Raw genomic sequence first — 23,383 nt, 5'->3', positions numbered from 1 at the left:
CAGTTCGAGCTATTCTGCGATTCTATGACCTCTGGCAGCTCCCGGCCGCCGAGGCAGGTCACTCTCACACACCCACCGCTTTTGTGCTCGCCCCAGAGGCGCGAGACGAGGGATGGCGCTGCCCGACGGCGAGAAGACCCCTCCCGCAGCGCCGCCCCGTGCCCGCGCCATGGCGGCGGGGCCGGGACGCCGTCACTTCCTGGGCCGGGCCCGGCCCCCGGGGCGCACCTGACTCACCTGGGCCGGCGGGAGGCGGCGGCGCGGTGGAGCGCGGAACCGGGCGGCGGCCGAGGGGCGGCATGGCGCGGGACGGCGGCTCCCCGTGGGCCATGGGGCTGCTGAAAACCTTCGAGGAGAGCGAGTTCGGCAGCTGGGAGAAGATCGGTTCGGGGGGCTTCGGGCAGGTGTATAAGGTGCGCCACCTCCACTGGAAGACCTGGCTCGCCATCAAGTGCTCGCCCAGCCTGCACGTGGACGAGAAGTAAGGCGGCTGGGCACGGCGCGGCGCGGGGCAACGGCTGGGGAGGGGGCGAGGCGGCAGCGCCTCGGTAGACGGCGTGGGGACGGGGCGGGACGGCTGTCTGCACCGGGCATGGAGAGCGCACCGATGCTTCTTGTTTTCCTTTTTCTTCCTTTCTTTTTTTTTTTTTTTTTTTTTTGCTTAGCCTACACTGAGCGTGCTAATGGAAGTCATAGATTTGAGCAGCAGCTCAAACGCTTCTGAGGGTGCGCTGCTGTTTGCCCTGCTGGTGTCACCTTATTTTTGACGGACGGACCAGGCGATGTAGCCCGGAGTGTCCAGGTGCAGGGAGCCTGGACAGTAAGCGCTCCCCGAGCCGTTGTCACACGTCAGGGCCACCGCCACCACCTTTACTTCTGTCCCCTTCGGGAATAAGCCGTGCCGCTCGGCCACTCGGAGCAGCACGGGGCTGGCCTCCTGCCGCTGAAACTTTAAACTTGATGCTTGCTGAGCCCTAAGCAAAACAGTGCCGCAACTGATCGATTTTTGCCATTAAAACACCCCTTAAAAATAAGTTAGAATGGCTTTTACGCTTTTATTTGCTGAACGTTTTAGAAATGCATTCAGTTTTTTTTACAGTATAAGATTAACTGTGCTGCCACCTACTGTAATGTGAATGATTAGTTTTGAGAGATGCCACCAAATCTCTGTGGTAGAGTCATAAAATCGTTGGGAGGGATCCTTAAAGGCCATCTGATCCAACCCCCCTGCAATGAGCAGAGACACCCACAGCTCCATCAGGTTGCTCAGAGCGGCGTCCAGCCTGACCTTGAGTGTCTCCAGGGACGGGGCATCCACCACCTCTCTGGGCAGCCTGTTCCAGTGCCTTATCATAAAAAGCTTCTTCCTTATATCCAGTCTAAACTTCCCCTTTCCGTTTGAAACCATTTCCCTTTGTCCCATCAGACAGACCCTGCTAAAGAGTCTGTCCCCTTCCTTCTTGTATCCCCTCTGTAGATACTGACAGGTCGCTCTCAGCTCTCCCGGGAGCCTTCTCTTCTCCAGGCTGAACTGCCCTCTCTCTCTCTGCCTATCCTCGCAGGGGATGTGTTCCATCCCTTGGATCACTTTTGTGGCCCTCTGGACACGCTCCAACAGGTCCATGTCTCTCTTAGCAGTACTCAGTGTGCAGTGGAGAGCTGCCTCTCTTCCAGTGGTTACAAGGTCTGCAAGTATGAGGGAAATCACGTGAACTTGAGGTGCAGTGAACTAAAACGGTTTGAGACTTTTGGAACACTGAGAGCATGGGGCTTCTGCAGCACATGGTTCATTTTGGCAATCCAGTTACTGGAACAAGAGTGTATTTGTTTTGCTGCAGAATTTGTTTCAGGTGCTTAAGGGGAGCATTAATTAGAAGCTGGGGGAGGGTCCTTGGCATTTGAAAAGGCTGTTACTGCAAATTGTATATTCAAATAGCAGGGGGGCACAGACACAATAAAACACTCCCCATGTAGTTCACAAGTTTTGGAGCTAGTTGAAACAAGCCCATATAATTGAACTGTTAATCCAGGAGATTAACTTGAGGAACCATGTTTGGAAGTGTCTGAAGTGGCAGAGTTAGAGCTACCGGAGGCATAAAAACATTAACTGAATAGCGCAGAGGCTTTTCTTTATTTATTTGGGACCATATTAAAACCCCATTTTTACTGGTTTGGTGTTGGCAGCGCTCTGCAGTGTCTCCTGCAGTGTTTCTGCAGACAGTAAGAGATTTGGAGTAACTCCCCTGGCAGTTATCTCACCGGATAGTGAAGCGGCCTCAAGCAGAAGAAAAATGGAATGTACAGCCAGAAATATTTTTACTTTTAAATCCAAGCCCTCTCTGGCTGTCTAGCCAAATCCCATTTATTAGGGTTTACTTGCTCCCACTTTTCCTCCCCTGACCTGGAGTTCTCACGTGCAGCTCCGGGTACTCTCAGGATGGGTAGGGTCAGCCTAAGGCTGAAGAACAGAGCGGAGGGGGCAGCCCCCAGGACCTGCAGGCAGAAAGCCAAGTCTTTTCCATACCTCCAATGGCCAGAACAGAGGTCTGGTGTGGAGAAAAGGTAGCAAGTTCTGAGAGAACAGCCTGGAAATTACTGTGTGTTTCTTAGAGCGGGATGTGACTGGATGGACTGTAAGGAGTGTGAACGATGTAACGGTTCCCAGAGCATGCTCCTGGCTAGGTGTGCTGGTCGGTGAGGGTGCCTGCTGGATGCGGGGGTGGAAAGGTGTGCCTTCATGCCTGGGAAAAATGAACAAAATCTTATGCACACCTGGGTTTGGAAATGGAGTAGAACTTCGGAACAGAGCGGGGTGCAGGAATGTGTTGCTGTTAGCGGATGCTGCATCTGTTTAGGCAGGTGACAGAGGTGACTGAATGTGTTCAGGCGGTCTCTGGATGTGTTGGTAGAACTTAATGCTCACCTCACTCCCTTTTAGAGGCAGAGTGAGCCCAGCTGTGCTGGTTCACCTATAATCCTGTCACGCCAGGGCTGTGCAGCAGAAATCTGTCAGCAAGTCTGAGAGCTGTGTTAACTCGAAAGAAGGGATTTTCTGATTTATTTTTGGCCCAAAGCATGTTCTGCTCTGACCATCCGATATTTTTTCTTATTTGTATTCTCTCAGTAGTGTGAAGGTCATTACAGCTGTAGATGGCACAGCAAAGAGCACAGAGTGCTCTTAAATGTCTGCCTTGATGCAAGTGAAAGAGTGCATGAAAAGTTCAGGGGTGTCATGTTTTTGTGGACCCAGTGTTCACTGCCAGCAGCTTGCAGAGGTAATCTGTGTTCCCAGCTGGAGAGCAGTGTGGGAAGGACTGCCTCATGAGCTGCAAGTTGTGTCTTTGCACACGGAATGTTATCTCTAGAGTGTAAAGATCAGGTATGTACAAGTGTGGGCACAGTCATAATTTCTGTGGTGAAAGTTGCCGCAGGAGCAATTCCCTTGTCCCTTCCAGAGAACCCAAGGCATGCAGCGACAGCTGCTCAGTCTGCCTTCAGGGATGCTGGAGGTCCTGTATAGTGATTTGTCCAATATTTCTGATTGTTCTGAAAATGGATGATCTGTCATTGGCTTCTGTGGCAGGTGTCACTTGCCACTGAATCTGGAGCTAGGTCTCTTGTTGTCCATGCCCCCTCCCCTAATGCTTTTTGTGGGAAAGCGTACGTACCCCTAGATTTATGGGAGCTGAGCTGTCCTGGATGCAAATCTTTTTAACTGCTGTAATGTTAGAATATTTGGAGGAGGAAAGGGAATGGAGAGAAAGTGGTTAGAGAAGATAATTCTGACTCTTCAACGTTGTAGGTGTGAAATAAGAAACTATAACAGAGGCTAGTCCTGTGCCTCTTGACTTAGAAGCCTCATAAGGATCTTTCCCTCCTCTTCGGAGGACTACAGTGATACCTGCAGCATCCTTGTAGTGTTAGCACTTGTGTACTGTGGTGATAGGCATGTTGTCTGAGTGCTGAGTGCCAGCAGATCCTTGGACCAAGTGGGAAGCAAAAGTAAAGACCTTTCATCTTGGCCTGATGGAGGTGGCCTTGCCTGTCTAAAGAGATGTTTGTGTTGAAAGGATTAATGCAAATGAACTCCTGTGCTTGACTAATGATTAAGTTGTATTCTGGCTATTTCTTCTCGCTTTTTCTTTCCTGTTTTCTGAAGGTGACGGGCTGTGTTTGAAAACTAGACTACCTACACTGTAGTGGCTATGCCAGATCACCGCCTGTTTCATTTTCAAATGAACTTTGTATGGGAAGAACCTGAAGATGGCAATTGTGTGGGATTTTTATTTAAATGAGCAAATTAGATTTAGGACACTTGTCTGTTAGTTGAGTAAATAACTTGACTAATTAACTGAGCCTGGTTGAAATAGAAAAGGAGATTTTTGTTTTATTCTAAGTGGAAGCTCCCTCTCCACTGAGGAAGATGCCCCATTTCTAACAGCTGATCTCTGATTTTGGCAGTGCTTCCTTAGCCAGGGAACCCCCCTTGTCCCTGGGCCCAGCGGCTCTTGTTCCATTCCAGCTGTGGCTGGGTTCCTGCTCTGCCTCGGAGGGCTCAGACGGGTGTTTTACATCGCTGACTCCAGCGCTCAGCTCGCTGAAGCCTGATGAATTATGCTGGCTATGCATGTGGCTTGGGGGCAAGGAGTTGGTTGTGTTATTCAGGGGCGCTCCCTTCCAGCGTGCCAGAGAGCAAACTGGGTACTTGTCTACAAAGGCAATTATTTCACAAGAAAGCTGCTGTAGGGAGCAGCAGGAGTCGACATGGTTAATATAGAAGAAAGATTTCTCTTATCTTTTTATCCTTCCAGTATTGTGTGCTTCCCTCTTCAATCGTTTTTCAGCCTGATCTTGTCTCTGAAATAGGTCTGCAGCTTCTTGCTAGATTGGAGCCATTCCTGAGGAGAAATGTTCAGCATATCAGATCATTGCAGAGTGCTGCAGCTGGTCAAGGTTTCTACAAGGAGATCATAGAATCATTAAGATTAGAAAAGAACTCTTCAGATCATCTAGTCCAACCATCCACCTACCTCCAATGTCGCCTGCTAAACCGTGTCCCTAAGTATTACATCTACCCTTTCTTTAAGCACCTCCAGGGACAGTGACTCCACCACCTCCCCGGGCAGCCTGTGCCACTGCCTCACCGCTCTTTTGGATAAGTGTTACCTAATATCCAGCCTGAACCTCCCCTTGTGCAACTTAAGGCCATTTCCTCTCATCCCATCACTGTTAACTAGGTGATGAGGTGGGCTCCCACCTTGCCTCAGTCTCCTTTCAGATGGTTGTAGAGAGCAATAAGATAATAAGATCTCCCCTGCGCCTTCTCTTCTCCAGACTGAACAACCCTAGTTCCCTCAGCTATTACCCATAAGGCAGAGCTAATGCCAACCCAGCAGTCCCACACTGGGCAAAGCAGGGCCTTCCTGCCTCTGTGCTGGGAGCTGCCATCATGGTAGGCGTTCTCGGGGAGCCTCAGGGCACAGGCTGGGTGTCACATGATGGCTCTTGCAGTCACTGTGGGGACATACTGTGAGCTTTTTGCCAGCAGTGTTCCCACACAAATCTTGCTGCTGTCACCTGTCCATCCCCAAGCGTCCTCAGCGCTCCAGGTCCCAGATAGGAGGCGTGCAGAAGGCTGTGGGAGATTCTGTCCAGGAATATTATATCTCTGACCACCTCATGTTCTGGTCTGTTAGTAGGTGGCTGGCAGCTGCTGTGCTGTGCTGATACCTGTGACCCAAAGCTGCTCTGTGTGTTGCCATCAAAATTGTAACTTCTGACTGACTTGTCACGCAGGGCTCCCCTTCACAGGTGCAGAACACGACCACCTCTTTGCGTTTTGACCTTGGCTGCAGACAGATAATGTTGGGGCGTTGCAGCTCACAGCCATGCAGAAGAAGGCCGTAGCAATTAAGGGTCCTGACCCGGGATGCCTTGCCTTGGCCTGACTAATGCTGCGGGGTCAGGCCAGCCGCCACCTGCAATCAACACACAGGTGCTCGTTACCTGTGCCATCCCTGTTACCTAATGAACACCAGCATCAGCTGTGGTGTGGCAAGTGTCGTGCTGAAGTGATTTTAGAATCACGGAATCATTAAGATTGGAAAAGACTATTAAAATCATCTAGTCCAACCGTCAACACATCACCACCATGCCTGCTAGCCCGTGTCCCTCAGTGCCACATCACATTTTGGTGGAAAGAAGGCTTCTACTATGCCCCACCTGGTTGCAACGGGGAGCTTTCTTCCCTAAATATTGGGTCTGAGGGACTCTTGTTGCCAGTGCTGGGTCTGTGCAGCCTGGGACACAAGGCAGCTGAAGCAGTGCTGTCATGCTCACTTCTGATCACAGCTGTATGACTCAGAAAAGGCTAATTACTTTAGTCCAGGGAGTTACAGCAGTGGTGAATCTGAGCATTACACATATAATCCTTGTTCTTAACCGCATCGTTCACGCATCAGAACAATGAGGTGGGCTCTGCACTAGGGGGACTTGCGGTGCTGAAGTGTGCGAGCTTGCCTGTGGTTCAGCAACTGTGAACTGTCAAGTCAGTAAATGTGAAAATATTCCTGGGGTATATAGGCTGGATGCATGCAGTGTGATTCAGCCAGGTGATGACCACAAAACATGTTTTTCAGTTTCAAGTATTTTGTGCTTGTTTTGAGGGAGGAAGCAGCTAGTCCATCTTTCACCGTATATTCTTTCCTACCTAGGGAGCGTATGGAGTTATTGGAAGAAGCTAGGAAGATGGAAATGGCAAAATTTCGTTATATCCTTCCTGTTTATGGTATCTGCAAAGAGCCGGTTGGCTTGGTGATGGAATACATGGAGACAGGATCTCTGGAAAAGCTCCTGGCTTCTGAACCTCTGCCATGGGAATTGCGCTTCCGAATCATCCATGAGACAGCTGTGGGCATGAACTTCCTGCACTGCATGTCCCCTCCACTGCTTCACCTGGACCTCAAGCCTGCCAACATCCTGCTTGATGCCCACTACCATGTCAAGGTATGCCTTGGGTGTTCTGAGCCCCAAACCCACTTTTGCATATCCTTGCACGGCTTTTGCCAAACCCAAAGGCCTGGAAGAAACCCAGAACAACTCCTTTTGAGTTAGAAAAATACCTAACTGTTCCATTCCCCAAACCTGCCTACCTGATTTATGTACCATTTTGGTATATAAATGGAGGTAGAGTTGGGGAGCCTGTGAGAAGTCTCCTGAAATTCTAGTAGAGTACTAGTGTGGTGAATTCTGTTTTTGCAAAAGGAATGGGTTCTGTTACAGATTTCCTTACAGTAGGGTCATAAGGCAGATGAGAAAGGGGAGAGCAAAGCAGTGTGAATATCTAAATCATCTATACTAGAGCCACATCTCTCAGTGACAACCTTGTTTTGTCTAGGTCTGGGCTGTGTATGCTCCACTAAATAACCTGAATCCCATTTACAGTGGGAGTCCAGAGAAGCAGAGCCTTCCTGGCGGCAACTCATTTTCTTCTTTCTTTTGTTCAGAGCATATACAACAAAAAATTACCTCTCCCATGACTGCTTATGCTTACCAAGAAGTTACTCAGGGAAATTTTTATGGTTGTATCACTAACAGAATTCTTTTCGGTATCCTTTTCCAAAGTAACTTGGCAGATTTGTTGGCCTTCTCTGTTGTTCTGTTTTGACAGCTGGATTGAAGAGATTGTGTCTGCTTTCTGATTCTTCCATTTGGAGAGGAAAGAGACTGAAATATATCTTTTTCTTGATTTTTTTTTTTTCCTTCAAATCAGTGGCCCAGCTCTAACCCTGGCTGATGTAGTTCAGCACATGTGGTCACGGATCTTCCAGTGCCATCATCCGCCTTCTCCCTGTTTTTCTGCTCTCCTCAAAGTGGGCAAATGGCTGTGATCCTGCTGTACTACTCTAAAAATGAAGTTTTCAGTAAATTAAAACACCTTTCCTGATGTCTTAAGAGAGCTGGAGCCGTAAGAAGCATGTGCCTAATGGAATCAGACCTGACACTTTCTCAACTTTTTTCTAGGCCATACAATGGTTTACTTCTTAGGAAGATTTTCTGTCTGAGGTACAAGGCAATTGCAGGCAATCCCTGGTATTATGGTCAGAACACTGAGATCTGAACTGTTCAAAGTATTTTCTCACACATGTTCTCAGAGGCCTTTGCTAAGTATTTATTTATCTAAAGTTTATGCTTGCTTGCATAACTTTTACATTCCTAATTCTTGACTCATCCATGAGCCAAGATATGAAGGCTGTATTTTTCTCACCGTTTCAGGAGGCTGAAATGCTGCCTAATATTCTGCCTACTTTATAGGCTATATCTGTAAGGTGATGTAATACGAGGGGGCAAAGTGCAAAATGCACCAAAATTTTTTTCAGGTGAGGTCATTGTTGACTTCTCTAAGCTGTTGCTCCTTTGTGTTTCATATGTAGAGCACATTCTTCAGACCCTTTCCATTAAGCTCAGAAGAGAATAGTCTAATCTAAGCTTTTTCCAGCCAGAAGTTTTTCAGGTCTGCAGCCATCTTGGAAAGTCCTCCAATCAGCAAAGCAGACATACAAACCTACATGCAAAATAAGAGATGTACATATTCTTCGAGGAGCCTTCGCTTTAAAAATGTGGCCCCAAACCTTCTTTTTGTGTGATGTGAAACTTGTAATTAAATTTCAGACCCTGCAGCTTCATTTAATGTGCATTTTCTTGCTGGAAGGCTAATGAAGGTGATGATTGAAGTGTTTTTACTTCTAAAATGTTAGTGTTAATTTAGTAGGTGACCTGTCCCTAATAGGATCCTAAAGTGAGCGAAGGGATGTTGCAGACTGCAAAAGAAGAGTTTGGAGGTAGGGAGGATTTTTATAAGCTGTTTGCCCTTGAGCCAGGAAACAGTCTTGCAGTGGAGTACATTAGAAAAGCTTCTTGAGCCGTATTGCTAGTTCAATGGAAACACGCCCTTCTTCTTTTACAAGCACAACACTTACTGTAAAAACCCCAAGAGAGGATGATGACTAATGCAGCAGTGTTGCACAGAACTTATCATCAAGTGGGTGCCTCCATATCTTAAAGCTGTCTCCTGTCTGTTACATAAGTGTGTGTGCTGAATTTGGTTACTGGGAGGATAATTAAGAGGAGAGATTAGCCTGAGCTGAGACGTAGATAGCTGTGTGTTTATTAGTTTTCTCACGTTGGGGGATTCCTTGCTGATTCTAGATGTATATATATAATATGTATAACTTGGAATAAGGCTTTGCTGTCATTTGTAGTCGTATGCATGCCTCCTGCCCTGAAAAGTCTGAGGTGGGAGCTCCCTTCCCCTCCTTGTCCTGTTGTTCTGGGCTGCCTTGAGCAGCGTGATTTCCTTGGGAGGATTATTGCATACCCTGGCAAGCTTTGCTAGCAACCAACAGCCTGCATTTTTTTTCCTTAATTTCGAGCTGTTCCTTCTGTCTGTATCAGTGAGACCTGCCTTGCCCCTTTCTCTGATGTTTCATAGATGCAGGCTTCAAATGCTTACGGACTTTGTAACAGCTAGTTTTTGCTCACCTGGAGCACAGCTAGCAAGTTTGTTCTCCTGCCCTACCATCGCTTGTGCAAATTTAGGATTCTTCCTCCGAGCTCCTTGGTCTCTGGCAATCATCTGCAGGGAGCTGGAGCTGGGGAAGTGATGCTGCATCCAGCGCTAATCCAATGGGATCTTTCTCCAGGGCCATCTGCAGGGGAATACACCCCCCACACGCAGGAATCTCTCTGTCTGACTTATTGCCAGCTATCGTGGCCATGTATTCTGTTACTGCTTTCCAGGTTCCTTATCTTCTTAAGGGAGCTACTTTTTGTTCGGGTTTTTAAAGCGAAGTCAGCCTGCAACTTAATACTTCTGGGTAAAAACATTATTTATAAGACCTTGTTTCTTTTATTATCCAGTCTGGCTTTTGCAGCTCATATATATATGTATGTGCATTTGTATATGTATATATAGGTGTTTATATATATGTATTGTATGTATTTGTGCATGTATATATATAATTTTCTCTGTGTAGATACATACACAAGCAAATCCCACCAGTTATTTTTCATCTCTCAGATTTTGTTTTGAAGAACTTGAGTCAGGGTGAACTGTCTCAGCTGTGTAATGTTCAGTGGGGCTTTCACCCCACTGTTGTTCCAGCTTAAACCAGTGTGAAGTTTCCTGCTGTGCTCTCATTCCACACAGGTGTCCTGTCCATGTTTAGTTACCTTCAGCTGAAGGGAAGGGGTGCAAAATTTATAGAGTTTGAAGTGAGAAGAAGCTTAGGTAGAAAATTGATGGAAAAGCTTCTTGATGTAGGTAGAGGTAACAGCTGGAGGCCAGTCTTGTAGAGAGAGGTTCTCTCTTTTATTAGACTAGCTGATGTAGTTAACAGCCGTTTTATTAGCTGCAAGTGCTCTCCTGTTATTAGAAATGAGAAGAGGCTTTGTTGTGTTCTGAGTCCCTTCTCCGTTTCCCACCCCTCCAGATGAAGGTTTCCATGCAGGGCTGTTGTTACCTGGCTCTTTGATCCCAGCCAACTGAGCCGATTTTCACCTTGGTCAGTTCTCTAGTGAAGGCACAGAGGGGGGACCAAGACCATCCCTGCTGTGGGCATATACATTCATGATGGATTAGAATGGACGTTTCACCATGGTTTCTGCTCTTCTGAAGAAACCACTGAAAACATCACAGATTAAAAAAAAACAGATTTGTGAGGAGATGGTTTTTAAAGCTTCCTGTTAGAAGGACTTTGTTTTGTAGCTATCTGAAGTGTGTTCGTAAACACTGATGTAAAGGCATGTTTGAAGTCCAGATGGTAGCTTTGTCTACATGTGAAATCAAGATAATTAATTTTTATAGATTTGGAATCTGAAACACCAGAAATAACCCATGTAAGACTTTTAAAACGTTTTAATGTATAAAAAACAAAACCAAACAACCTTTCCTCTTCACCCCCATAAAAATAAACAAACAAACAAAAAAAAGCCCCACCGCCAAATCCCTGTAGACAGATGTAATGGCATTCTCAGTAGCCAAGTGCACGGAGAGTTTGGCCAGGGACACATACTGGATGTGCCAACAGAGATTAAAAATTAATCTGACCGCTTTATGTTACCTATTTGATGAAGAAAACCTTTGGGCGAACTCTAACTTGAGTCTGTTGTGGTGGATGCTTGAGTCTTATTTGCGGAAAGATGACATGCAGAACTGCGTGCACGCTTCAGGGTGGGCTATCAGGAGCCATCAGTTTCCAATCACTAATTTTGTTTCTGGGAGGTAGACCCCAGCACTGCTTGGGAATAGCTTCAGTAACCCCTGTAGTTGAATGGGAGGGGAGAGAGAGATTTTAGTTTCTGTAGAAGCTCTGTAAAATAATTTGACCAACTGAAGCATTTAAACCTTTGCAAGTGAGTGTTTTTCACAAACCTGAATGGAAATACGTGGCACTGAGGGACGTGGTTGGTGGGCATGGTGGGGATGGGCTGATGGTTGGACTAGGTAATCCTAGCGGTCTTTTCCAACCTTCATGATTCTATGAAATGTCTGCAAAAAGCAGAAACAGCTAGAAGTCCACATGCGCAACACTCTCAGTTTAAAACAAACGGAAAAAGAAAAGTTTTGTGGAAAATGCCCTTTGGATCTGGGATCTGGCAGTAGGGTGATGTTGCTGGGCTGTGGGCAGGGAAGCTTGGGCAGCTCCCCTCCCCAGTGACTGCTCACGTGTTTCTTCTCACACAGACCTTTAAGAGGCAGGGAGCGGGTGAGCTGTCTGAACATGAACGATCCCGCTGCCTCTGTGGGGTTTGGCCGCTGTTCTTTCTTTTCTCTTCCTACCCCTTCACCACCTGTTTTGCATGAAGCAGGCTGTCGCCTCCGTGTCTCCTCTTAACCATGCTGCTATTATGTGCGCTTTTGAAGCGTGATGGGATCCATCCGAAGCAAGGACTAAGTGCCCGATGGTGGCACGGGGCAGTTCCCAGGGTGGGCACAGGCTTGCAGGTAGCAGGGACTTGGTGGAAGGCACAGGAACTTTGCCAGCAAGGTGCTTGGTGAACGAGGCATGTGATGGGCAACTTAAAGGCAGGAGAGATAAGTTAAATGGCTGTATCTTCCACCCACTGCACAGTTCCCACTGATGTTAAAAGAAACTGCATGACTAAATATCCTGTGCTGTGAGGAAAAGTTATCCTAAAGGAACTAATGAAAGCCACAAAAGCTGTCTGCGGGATCTTGCTCTTTTGTTGCAGCCTGGCAGATAACACGTCCTCATGTCCAGTGCTTTCTGCAGCATTCAGTATGATGGCAGCTCTGCTCAGCAGATGAATTTCCTTTAACTTGGTATGAAGCCTAATCCTTCACAGTTGGTAGGGGCGGGTTCACAAGGCTGTATGCAGTGTGTCTTACCTGTTTCTTGGTGTGTAGGCTTGGGGTGAGACCTCGTAGTGCACAAACCTCGCCTCTTTGCTCCATCATAGATGCACACAAGGTAGCTGCAGTTTTTGCCTAACACAGCACTGTCACTGCACTGTGTTCATTTCATCTTTTTTCTTAACTTACACAGTAGGAAACCTGGTATTGTTTAGACAAAGAGGAAGGTGTATTACTTTAATTATGCCTGCATGCCATGTGGATTTCTTGAGGTGTATACAGCTCTTTGCTTCATGTTAATCAAAGGATAGCAGGGCTCTGCCAAGTCGGATCTGTTCAGGCTTGCACGAGTTAGAGAGTTTACTAACCTGACAACAAGGATTTGCGTGATGTTGGCATTGTGCTTTTGTTCTGTGTGGAGCACTGAGCACCCCAAACTCCTGCAGCACTCAGTGGGGCCATCAGTGCAGCTCTTCCTAGGGTAGCTGGCTTGCAAACACAGGTTTTTTTGACTACTCCCTGCTTTCCTATATTCCAGAACATGGCAGGAGAAACTGCTCCTCCAGATGACTTCCCATTTCTTTCTTTTTCTCAAGTTATTGCCATATTGCCATACAGATTTAAGATACAGGTAGGAACAGGTTGCCCAGAGAGGTGATGGATGTCCCATCCCTGGAGACACTCAAGGTCAGGCTGGACAGGGCTCTTAGCTCCCTGATCTAGCTGTAGGGATCCCTGTTCGTTGCAGGGGAGTTGGACCAGATGGCCTTTTGAGTTTCCAACTCATGTGATCCTTTGATTCTATATTCCTGTGTGCTGGAGCACAGGCAGTCTACACAACGTCTCTCCTGAGTTCTTTCTTCCTAGGAGAAGTTCCTCCTGAAGCGGTGTGGGCTGGTTTGTTTCATGCTAGGAGACTCCTACCATTTGGCGAGCAACAGCAGTGTGTACCCTGCCCAATCTCCAGCAGAGTGGATCTGGCTGCAGTTTTCTCCCTTTCCAACAGTGGGTGCATGTTACAACTGGCCCTGTGGTATCTTTAGAGAGAAGCTTCTGGAAGTGTCAAGCTGGAGTCTATTTACAAAAAAATATATATATATATATTTTTTTTTTTTAATTATGCCTGTTGTTTTGAGGGAGAACTTTCTCAAAGGAGAAGCTGTGAAGATCAAAAGGGTGCTGAGGGAGTGAGTCATTGAAAAACTGGAGTATTTTTGAGATAAAAAGAATCTTTAAGTCCATTTTGGGGTGGAGGGCAGTTATGTGAAGGAGAAATCTTATCTATCGTGTAGACAGAAGCCAGTGGGCTGAGTGGCCCAAAAAGGCTCGACTTGTCTTGAAATTTCCACTTAGCATAATAGACATTTTTGACCAGTGGGAAATAAGTAAGACAAAGGAAAATTCCTTGCCTATCTGTTTGCTTGATGATTGGTATGCCTTTGAGAGCAAATGAATGCATATTTGTTTGACACTTCAAATTAAAGTGGAGGTGTGTTTTCCTTTTTCTCAACTTGCTGTCACTTGTTTAGTTCATTTCAGCTGCATTTACTGCGTCACTGCACCAACTTGCCGTATCTGCTCATTGCCAAAAAGAATTCCCTGTGTGGGTTTAGTGTGTGTTTTTTAAGCCTTTTGTGCCCCTGGTCTCGGGCTTGGTCTTTGTTGGCATGGTCAGTGCAACAGTAATATCTGGAAGAGCAATTCTCTTGCACTGGTTGTGCCCCTGGTCTAAAAACAGGTGCTCAGAACACTTCAACATAACAGGCAATGTGCTGTTACAGAGGGAAAGGGGATGGTGAGAGCAGTAATTGTGTTAACCTCTAGTTTGCACTAGCTACTTTTTGACTGGTTTTAAATTGCAATAAATTGTCTGACTGTTGTGTTTGCCATGTAATGGGTTAACATGCTGCTGCTTGCAAAAAGCTGCTTTTATTTATTTATTTATTTAGCTTAACCTTAAAGAAAAGCCAACAACAGCGTAATGCTTCCAGCATTGTTTTCTTAGCTTGGCACTTCAGAGTAGTAGCTCGCTATGGGTTTTTTTGAGTCACTGCATTACCTCTCTCTCTTTTTACAAAAAGGTTTTCGTAAGCTCCTTCGAAGTCTGATAGTAACGTGCACACTTCTCTCCCCTCCTCCTCCATCTCCTGCAGATTTCTGACTTTGGACTTGCGAAGTGCAATGGCTTGTCACATTCCCATGACCTCAGTATGGACGGCTTGTGTGGCACAATTGCATACCTTCCTCCAGAGCGCATCAAGGAGAAGAACAGGTGTTTTGACACCAAACATGATGTGTACAGGTCAGTTAACTGTGAAAATACCTAAAAGTGCTTGAATAAATGACCCAAAAAACTGAGCATGAAAACTCTCTCTCTAGTTTCAGCCTCATCTTGCAAAGGCTCATTTTTGGTTTGCTTTATGTGAAGTCTTTACAAGGTAGAAGGCTTTTAACAAACTGCAGCTGATCCTGGTCTTATGGAAATCAATAGTTCTAAGTAATGTTTATTTATTAGCAACTGACATGGGAGCTACTCTGCCCACCTTATCTTCCCCCATTAAAGGTACATCCTGACCCACTTTCTTAGTCTATGACACAATTCTTAGCTATCTTCAGTGGATTTCATCACTATGTCTTTGGTTCTTCTTTCGCAGTAGGGCTGTTAGGAAGAGGAAGTCATAGCTGTAGATTACAAGATATGTCATGTTCTAAATGAAATGTATTTTTGTATAGTTGTGTTGCAGGCTAGTATTAAAATAACATCCGTAGTAATTCTTTGCTGCTGTCTGATCTTGTTAGTGTTTTTGTGGAGTAATTGGTAAATGTTAACAAGAAATCCGCAGTATCCAGTAAGTCTGTGTTCACTGCCTCGGGTTCCTTCCTGCACAAATAAGACTTTCAGATCATAGTTCTTGGTTGCATCTTGCTGTGTGTGTTATTCAGCTGAAACACATACAGTAGTGAAGGCCAAGGAAAGAGAACTTAGCAAAATAAATTATGCTTCTGTTTAATAGTGGGCTTTTTTTATTATTTTTAAAGCTTTTCTAAAACTATTTTTGGTATATATTTGTAGCTTTTCCATTGTGATTTGGGGAGTTCTTACACAGAAGAAGCCTTTTGCAGGTAAGTTTGATGTATCGTGGTTTGCACTGGATTTTCTTTTACCTTTCTTTCAGTGATGTGCACGCTTCCCTCCCCACCAGCCCCACAAGACAAGTGATATGTATAATGCATGTTCTTCAAATTCCTTTGGTCTTGTGCAATAAGCGTATGTAAGCTCTCAAATTCCAAGCACGATTTCAAGTCCTTTGTCCTACATCCTAAAAGCAGAACCTATATTGCCATGGGATGCCCTCATCTGCGCTTTTTTGCTTTTGCTGGAGTTTGCTGTACTAATCCAGATCAGTGTGTGGCCTGCTCAGACTTCTAACAGATGTTCACAGCCAGCAAGGAAGGTGCAGGGCAAAGCCAACTGGCAGGCAACCCTATTGTTTTCAGAAACAGCTTCTCTGTAGAGTGGTTCTGGAGTTTATTTGTAGTTTGCGGGTGCAGATTAAAAAAATAAAAATAAAAAAGCTGCCTGTGAGAGTAAGCTTTGTTCTGCACCACAGTAAATGTACCAATCTACAGGCAGTTATTTATTCTTTATGACTATTTTCCTTTGTATGCAGCTAGCCTAAGTAATAGCAAACATGTTTGAGCGAGTTCCAGTCTACTACTCATTTTTCTTCTAGTGAGCCCAGTGGCTGACTTCAGAGTCAAGAGGCATGTTACTATGCTGTGTTCTTTCTTCACCTTTATGTAAAGTTCAGGCACTTGGTTTATATAAAAACTGTGGTTCAGTTTTCACGCAGCAGATACAGAAAACCGAAGAGAGGTAGCAAAGAACTGTGAGGATTTTGGTATTTTTTTTCTCTGTTTCTGCCTCTTTTATGGGTAGAAAAACCACGTAGTCACTCACTGATGATTAACTGATACATGAGAAGTAGATGTTAATGTGTTGCTGAAAGTGTTGTGGAAGAATAAGACCAATTTATCTTTTTTTCCTTGTTGATAAAGTGCTCTAGACCTTAAAAAAAAAAAAAAAAGTGTGAAAAACTAAGTTTTTACCTAAAGCACTGTTAGTACTCTTAGACAAAAGAGAAATCCTTCCTTTTGCTGAGAGCTTCATTTGTGCGCTTTTGCTTTACAGAGGAAAACAATATTTTACATATCATGGTAAAAGTAGTTAAAGGCCACCGCCCAGAGCTACCTGCTGTTTCCAAATCCAGACCTCATTCATGTAATAACTTGATCAAACTGATGCAAAAATGTTGGCAGGATGATCCTGGTGAACGGCCAACGTTTCAAGGTAAGATTTCCTCGTAACTTGGCTGCCTGTTTCTTCTTCTATGAGTCACGTTATTGCTCAGGACTCTGTTAATCCTTGAGGTAAACGCTGCGAACCTTTGTGACAGAATAAATAGAGCACATTGTAGGGAGACAATGATGCAGGCCGCTTATTCATTGGTGGCGGAAGAGATTATCTGGGGACAAGTCAGACCATGACGGTTTTATGTAAACATATCGGGAATAAGATCTGTACTGAACCAGTTGATCCATTTAGCCAGTACCTGAAAGGAGGGTGTTTTATGTTCATGTCCGATCACCTGTATCAGGGTAGATGCCAAGATGGAGTGGATGCACTCTGTACCCCATACCAAAGTGTTGAATACCCTGGCTCTTGAGATATACCATTGTGTGCCAAGAAACAGAATTGTCTTCTTGTTACAAAACAATCTGCACTACCATTTTTCTGTTTACAGAAAAAAAGGCAACTCTGGCCAAAGGTTTGAACTTGCCCAAAGCACCTGTTATGAATTCGGATGTGCAGTAGAATGTGTAGCACGTACTATCCCCCAGTGGCTTCATTTAGGATTAATGACAGAGAGTTGTCTCTTCTCTCCATCCACTCCCCTCTTTCTCCCTGAACAAAATATGGCAATGGATGGGAAGAGATATCACATAAGTCTGCTAACAGTTGACTAGTTCAAACTCCTGCGTGTAGCCACTATATAACATCAGTCCAGTCTGAATGTGAAAATGAACTGTTCAGTCAGTTCTGTGCACTCTTTGCTTAGCTGTACATTTCTGCCTTCTGATGAGATGCTTGGTGGAATAGCCAAAACTGGAGTCTTTCTCCTGTAATATCTCGTAACCATTAAGATGGAGAAAAGCAGTAGGGCACCTGGGGAGAACTCTCCTATTTAGAAACCAAACAAAACCAACCAACCATCCAACCAAACAGTAAAGCCTGTCTTTCTTTCTTCAAAGAAATTACTTCAGAAACAGAGACACTTTGTGAAAAACCAGAAGATGAAACAAAGGAAATGATAGCTGAGGACTTGGACACCAAGAGTTCGCCAAAGCAGCGATCTGAGGTATTCCGTCTTTCTATCTCATGTTAAAATGCACTTTTTTTTTTTCCTTTTCTTTCTTTCTGCCAGAAACAGGTTTCTCTGTGACTAACTTCTACACAGCTTTCTCTTTGCTGCTTTTTAACACCTCCTTGCCTGGTGGAATTGGGTCTTGTTGAAGGACTGGACTGCAGAAGTGACAGCAGATGTATAGGCAAGCTCAGGAAAACCTCTGCACAAAACTGAGTTCCACTGGATCCTTAGACTGCTGGGGGACAACAAAACAGTTAGAAAATAAGGGCTGGAGCTATGTGGGTGTGTCTGATCTTAAAAAAAATAAAATAATACAAATGAGAAAACAACAAACACTTTAGACAGATTTCATGTAGTAAGAACAGTGCTTAAAGCTACCTACAAGCTAACAGAATTAGGCTTTCTCTCGTAGAGGGTCATACTCCATTTTCCTTAGTGACCTTTCTAAAATGCTTGTGTGTTTCTCTTGAAGGGGATGTCTGCACTATCCCAGCCGAAACAGGAGCCTGTTCTAGCATCAGTTAAGGATTACAGTCTATCAGAATTGTTGTCCCAGCTGGATTCAGGGATTTCACAGACTATGGAAGGCCCTGAGGATCTCAGCCGCAGTTCTTCTGAATCCAAACTTGCTGCCAGCGACAAGCGGCTTTCAGGAGTTTCATCTGTAGATTCAGCTTTTTCATCCAGAGGCTCCCTTTCCCTTTCTTTTGAAAGAGAGAGTTCAGGTAACAGTCATGGTTTTTTTAGTTGTTGGTTTTTCTATAGTTGTTTGGACTGGAGCATGGGAGCCCATGGGTTGGAGAGTGGCCATATAAAGAATAATATGCCTTGCTTTCTCCTGCTGTCAGTACTGCAAATTTGTTTGCTGGAGGTAGCTATATTAAATAAAATGAATGAATAGATTCCCAAGCATGACATAATGAGAAACAATACATTTAATTTACTTTCCAAAAGAAGGTACCCGAATTCCCATCAAAGCAATTACAGAATCAGTCATGGAAATGTTGGTTGGAAAGGAGATCACCTTGTCTAGTGTCCTCGTCAGAGTGGAACTAAAGCTAATGCCAGTACAGGAGCTTGTAGCTTTTGCAGTTAATACTAAGCCCAAGTCTGGGCATCTGTCTTTTGAGAACATTCAAGCAGCTCTCTCAGCAGCCCCAGGAACACTGTAAAAAAGACACCCCTGATAAGCCGCTCCCTTTTCAATATGTACTGCATAAAACAGGCATCTATTTTCCACTTAGGCAAAGCGTGATTAGTGGAGGGAGACAACAGCTGCTTCCTTTGTTCTTAGTTTGATTGGAGACAGAATGAGAGGAGGTGTGGGCTCCAAATATGATGTAAACTAGCTCTGAAACTTCTGCAGGTATGGCAGTGGGAGAGGGAGGCAATTTTTGCAGTCAGAAAACACTACTGAAGCCACCAGCTGTGCTAGCCAGGGACAAGTAAGCATTGTCAAGTATCAACATTGTGATGTCTTTTTTTCTGTCTAGATATTGGTACTACAGACATACAGAAAAGGAAGCTAACGGAGGCCATTTTAGCTGGAGACACGAGCAAGCTGATGAAGATCCTCCAGCCTCAAGACGTTGATATTGTTTTGGATGGGAACTGCAGTCTTTTGCACTTAGCTGTAGAAGCTGGTCAAGAAGAATGTGTCAAATGGCTCCTCCTCTACAATGCTAATCCAAACCTCACCAACAAGAAGGGATCCACCCCTCTTCACATAGCCATTGAGAAGAAAATAAAAAGCATTGTGGAGCTGCTTATGGCAAGGAAAATCAATGTTAATGCCAAAGATGAGGATCAGTGGACTGCTCTTCACTTTGCCGCCCAAAACGGGGATGACTTCAGCACCAAAATGCTGCTTGATAAGAATGCATCCTTGAATGAGGTAGATTTTGAAGGCAGAGCTCCCATCCACATAGCCTGTCAGTATGGCCAGGAGAATATTGTGCGGATTCTGCTGAGAAGAGGCGTTAATGTGAACATCAAAGGAAAGGATGACTGGGTGCCACTGCACTATGCTGCCTGGCAAGGTCATCTTCCCATCGTAAAGCTTCTAGCCAAACAGCCAGGTGCAAATGTAAATGTGCAGACCGTGGATGGAAGGACCTCGCTACACTTGGCTGCTCAGCGAGGTCACTACCGTGTCGCTCGCCTACTCATAGACCTGGAGTCAGATGTCAACGTACCGAATGTGCTCTCGCAGACTGCTCTCCACATAGCTGCTGAAACTGGCCACACAAGCACATCAAGGCTGCTCCTTAAACATGGCGCAGACATTGAGGCAGCAACTGCGGAAGGATGTACTGCTCTGCACTTGGCATCTCGCAACGGCCATTTGGCAACAACGAAGTTGCTGATGGATGAAGGGGCCAATGTTTTTGCCAGAGGCCCATTAAATAGGACAGCATTGCATCTTGCTGCAGAAAACGGGCACTCTGAAGTAGTAGAAGAACTTGTCAGTTCAGGAAACATCAATGTTTCTGACGATGAGGGGTTGACAGCTCTTCATCTGGCTGCAAGAGGAGGGCACACAAAAACAGTTGAGGTTCTTTTAAAGCATGGGGCACTCACTGATCTGCAAAGGCCCACATTTCAGACCCTGCTCCGGCTTACTCAGCAGAGCAGCAGTAGCTCAGTTACTGTGTTGTTAAGTGAGACTTAACCAAAAGATACAGTACTTGCTACCTTTCTGCCTGGTGCGAGAAGGTTGCTGGAACTTGATTCACAAGAGCCTTGTCCAGCTGTGCAGTGACCTGCTCGCCAGCAGCGTCAGCAGATGGACTGAGGGGCGGCCAGCAAGGAGCTACTCATGTTCAAGTGTGTGAGAGGGAGCACGTGGACTAAAGCCAAATGTAAGGTTAAGAGCTGGAGCCCACCACACTGTGGTCTGGATCATCCACTCTGCGTGTGCCTGCCCCACTTGTATAGTGATATTCCCCTCCCACGATGTTGTGAGAAAGGGTTCCCCTTGCCTTTTTTTTTTTTTTTTTTTGGACAAACTAATTTAAGAACTAACATTCTGATTTTCCTCAGAAAAAGGATGGATTAGGTTCCTGGTTTATTGCAGTGATCTGTATTTTGGGCTCGAAGCCTCCGCAGTAAAATAAACCCAACACAAATCTACTGGAAATGAATGCAAGAGGTGAAGAAAGAGCTATTCAAGATACTGTTAATCATAAACCCTGGCTAAGTTTCATTTTCAGAAGGTATTCTGTTTAATGGAGACACTGATTATAGTTTTCCATGTAATCAAGATGACTGAGGCAGACTGTCATTAACAAGAAAGGATCCCGAAATTACACAAGCAGAAGTAAAAGCTTAACACTGATCTCTTCATATGCAGTACCATCTTCTATCCATTTTAAGATCAGTAAGCTGAAGTATGTGCTTAGTGGTTAAAAAAAAAAAAAAAGAAAATTCATACTGGACTTTAACTGGATGGTATATTCTAACACCATTTTATCTATTTGCAAAGTGATGTTTGTAGGGACATGTTAGAGAACCATACCAGCCACGCCACAGTACATGTCCTGGGAGAATGAACTGTGTGTTGCCTAGACTGATATACTGTGTATATAGTATTTCCACCTGTTGTATGCTTTTTTTCTACTGAAGAAAATAGATTGTTTAGAGTGGGTATGTTTTAATACACCTTTTAATTTCACTCTTGTCAAAGTTCAAATGTGGCACATTATTAATAAAATATTGTGTCCCATACATGCCTGTATTTTGTCATGTTGGTTTTCTTTCCCATCTTGAAGCAAATCAAAGGCTTCTACCTCCCTGAGAGCAAAGCTGCTCCTCTCGTGGGTGATGGCAGCAGTGCTGGCTGAACAATAAAGAAGGAAGGGTTGGTGCTCGCTGCTGCTTGAGACTGTTCCTGGCTACACAGAGGGTACCCCTCTGTACCTGTTTGAAACCCTCTGGCTAAATTCCATGTAGTGCAGAGCTTTATGTAAGCAGGTAGATGCAAACTGCTCCCTGTTGGAGATGTTTCACCACCTGCCTAGTGGAACTGTACTACGAAGTAGGCGGTGAAGCTGTGCTTGTGTCAGTATTTGGAGGTTACAAAGCAGTATGCCTCTTACTGAGCCTAACAGTCACAGCAAGTTTCCTAAATGCGATGACAGTGAAACTTCTCATAAAACAAACAAGAATATTGTAATTTGCTTACTGCTTCCTTTAGCCTCTTCTGAGACCAGTGCAGTTATTGTGTTTCATTAAGCTGCACTTCATCACTATCTCTTTACAGAAATTTAGCCACAGACCACTTACTCTCTCAAGTCCTGTGCTGCTGTGATTAAACATTGGGCTTAGCCTGGGACACACCTTATGCTTCAAGTCCTCCAAACAAACAGATTTGAGATACTTAATTCCAGTGGTATTTGCCTGAACTTCAAAAGAAGAGCTGTAGGACTAAGTAGCAGCACTTGTGCCTCCTAATAATGCCAGCGTGTGCCAGCTAGGCAAAGAGAAAGTATACACTTATGCTTTTAAAACAACTCGAGCACTGCTTCGCCAGTACATTCCTTCAGTGCCTAATAATACTAGCACATTAGCTTCTAATTAAACATGAAGCCACACTTATGAGTCCTTATTTTCCAGTCTTTCACAACAATAGGCAACAGCTATGTGTTACATAGAAGGCACTGGGGAAAAAGCAACTAGGGGATTGAATGCCATGCTGCTGAGGTTGGAAGGGGCGATTTTCCTCATGTAGCGGCCTCCCATAGAGGCAGGAGGGCTGAATGGGGTGCAGTGTGAGCATTAGGAGCAGCTAGGAATTACTGCTTTGTGAAGGTCTCCCATGGGTGACTTTCCTGGTCATGTGTGCTGCTTGCTGAGTTACTGAAGTCCCAGCTGGACTTTGCAGCAGCTTCACTCCCTCACCCTCAGCGCACACCCAGAATCGAGCAAAGGCAGGATTAGGAGCTGTCACGCCACATGCAGCTTCTGCCCGCTCCAACCCCTGGCTCCAGCAATCGCACAATCCCCAAAAAGGCGTTCAAACCCCTGTGTTCTTGGCAAATGGGTTTGGTATTCGATGTGATGGCAAGGAGAGTGCTGCAGAGCTGAGCTCTAACCCCCCACAGTAGCAGAGCTCGGAGGAGCAGAGTCCTAGCAGCGGACAGTGCCTCTTGCCACCTCCTGGATCCAAGCTTTGGTCTCTGGGTGACGAGGCAGCCCGTGGTGCGTGACCTGTCTTCCCAACAGCCTGTTCCCAGCACCCGCTGGTGTTATTTACCCACTCCTCAGACCCAGGAGCTGCAGTGCCATGTTTCTACAGGCCTTGAGAGGACTCAACAAGCCTGCGGTTCAAACACGCCTGGCAGCAGGCGAGGGGAGAGGATTGCTGGGCGATTGCAAAGAGGCCTGGAGGCAAACCTCAGACTTTTCATTCCTGCCTCCTCGTTGCACCACCTCAGCTCCACACGGCAGGGCTGCCAGGAAAACAAGGCGTGTGGGAGCCGAGCTGCACCACCAAGGGCTCCTTCGGCAGAGGGGTGAAAACCTGCACAAGCAAGGCACCAGGCTGCTCTGCATGCAAGTCCTGAGGCCTGTAGTTTAACAA

General features: G+C 45.5%; 1 protein-coding gene across 1 annotated transcript; it reads left to right on the top strand.

Moving 5' to 3' along the window:
* Positions 208–21,530, top strand: RIPK4 (receptor interacting serine/threonine kinase 4). The gene is made up of 8 exons (XM_021406105.1): positions 208–481; positions 6,714–7,005; positions 14,527–14,675; positions 15,447–15,496; positions 16,566–16,724; positions 17,687–17,793; positions 18,275–18,527; positions 19,296–21,530. The coding sequence occupies exons 1-8, from the start codon at positions 300–302 to the stop codon at positions 20,471–20,473; spliced, it is 2,370 nt and encodes a 789-aa protein (XP_021261780.1). The 5' UTR covers positions 208–299; the 3' UTR covers positions 20,474–21,530.

This window comes from Numida meleagris, chromosome 1, assembly GCF_002078875.1.
Source record: "Numida meleagris isolate 19003 breed g44 Domestic line chromosome 1, NumMel1.0, whole genome shotgun sequence".
Classification (NCBI taxonomy): domain Eukaryota; kingdom Metazoa; phylum Chordata; class Aves; order Galliformes; family Numididae; genus Numida; species Numida meleagris.
Note: the sequence above shows the minus strand (reverse complement) of the source record. Positions and strands in the feature narration are given on the sequence as shown.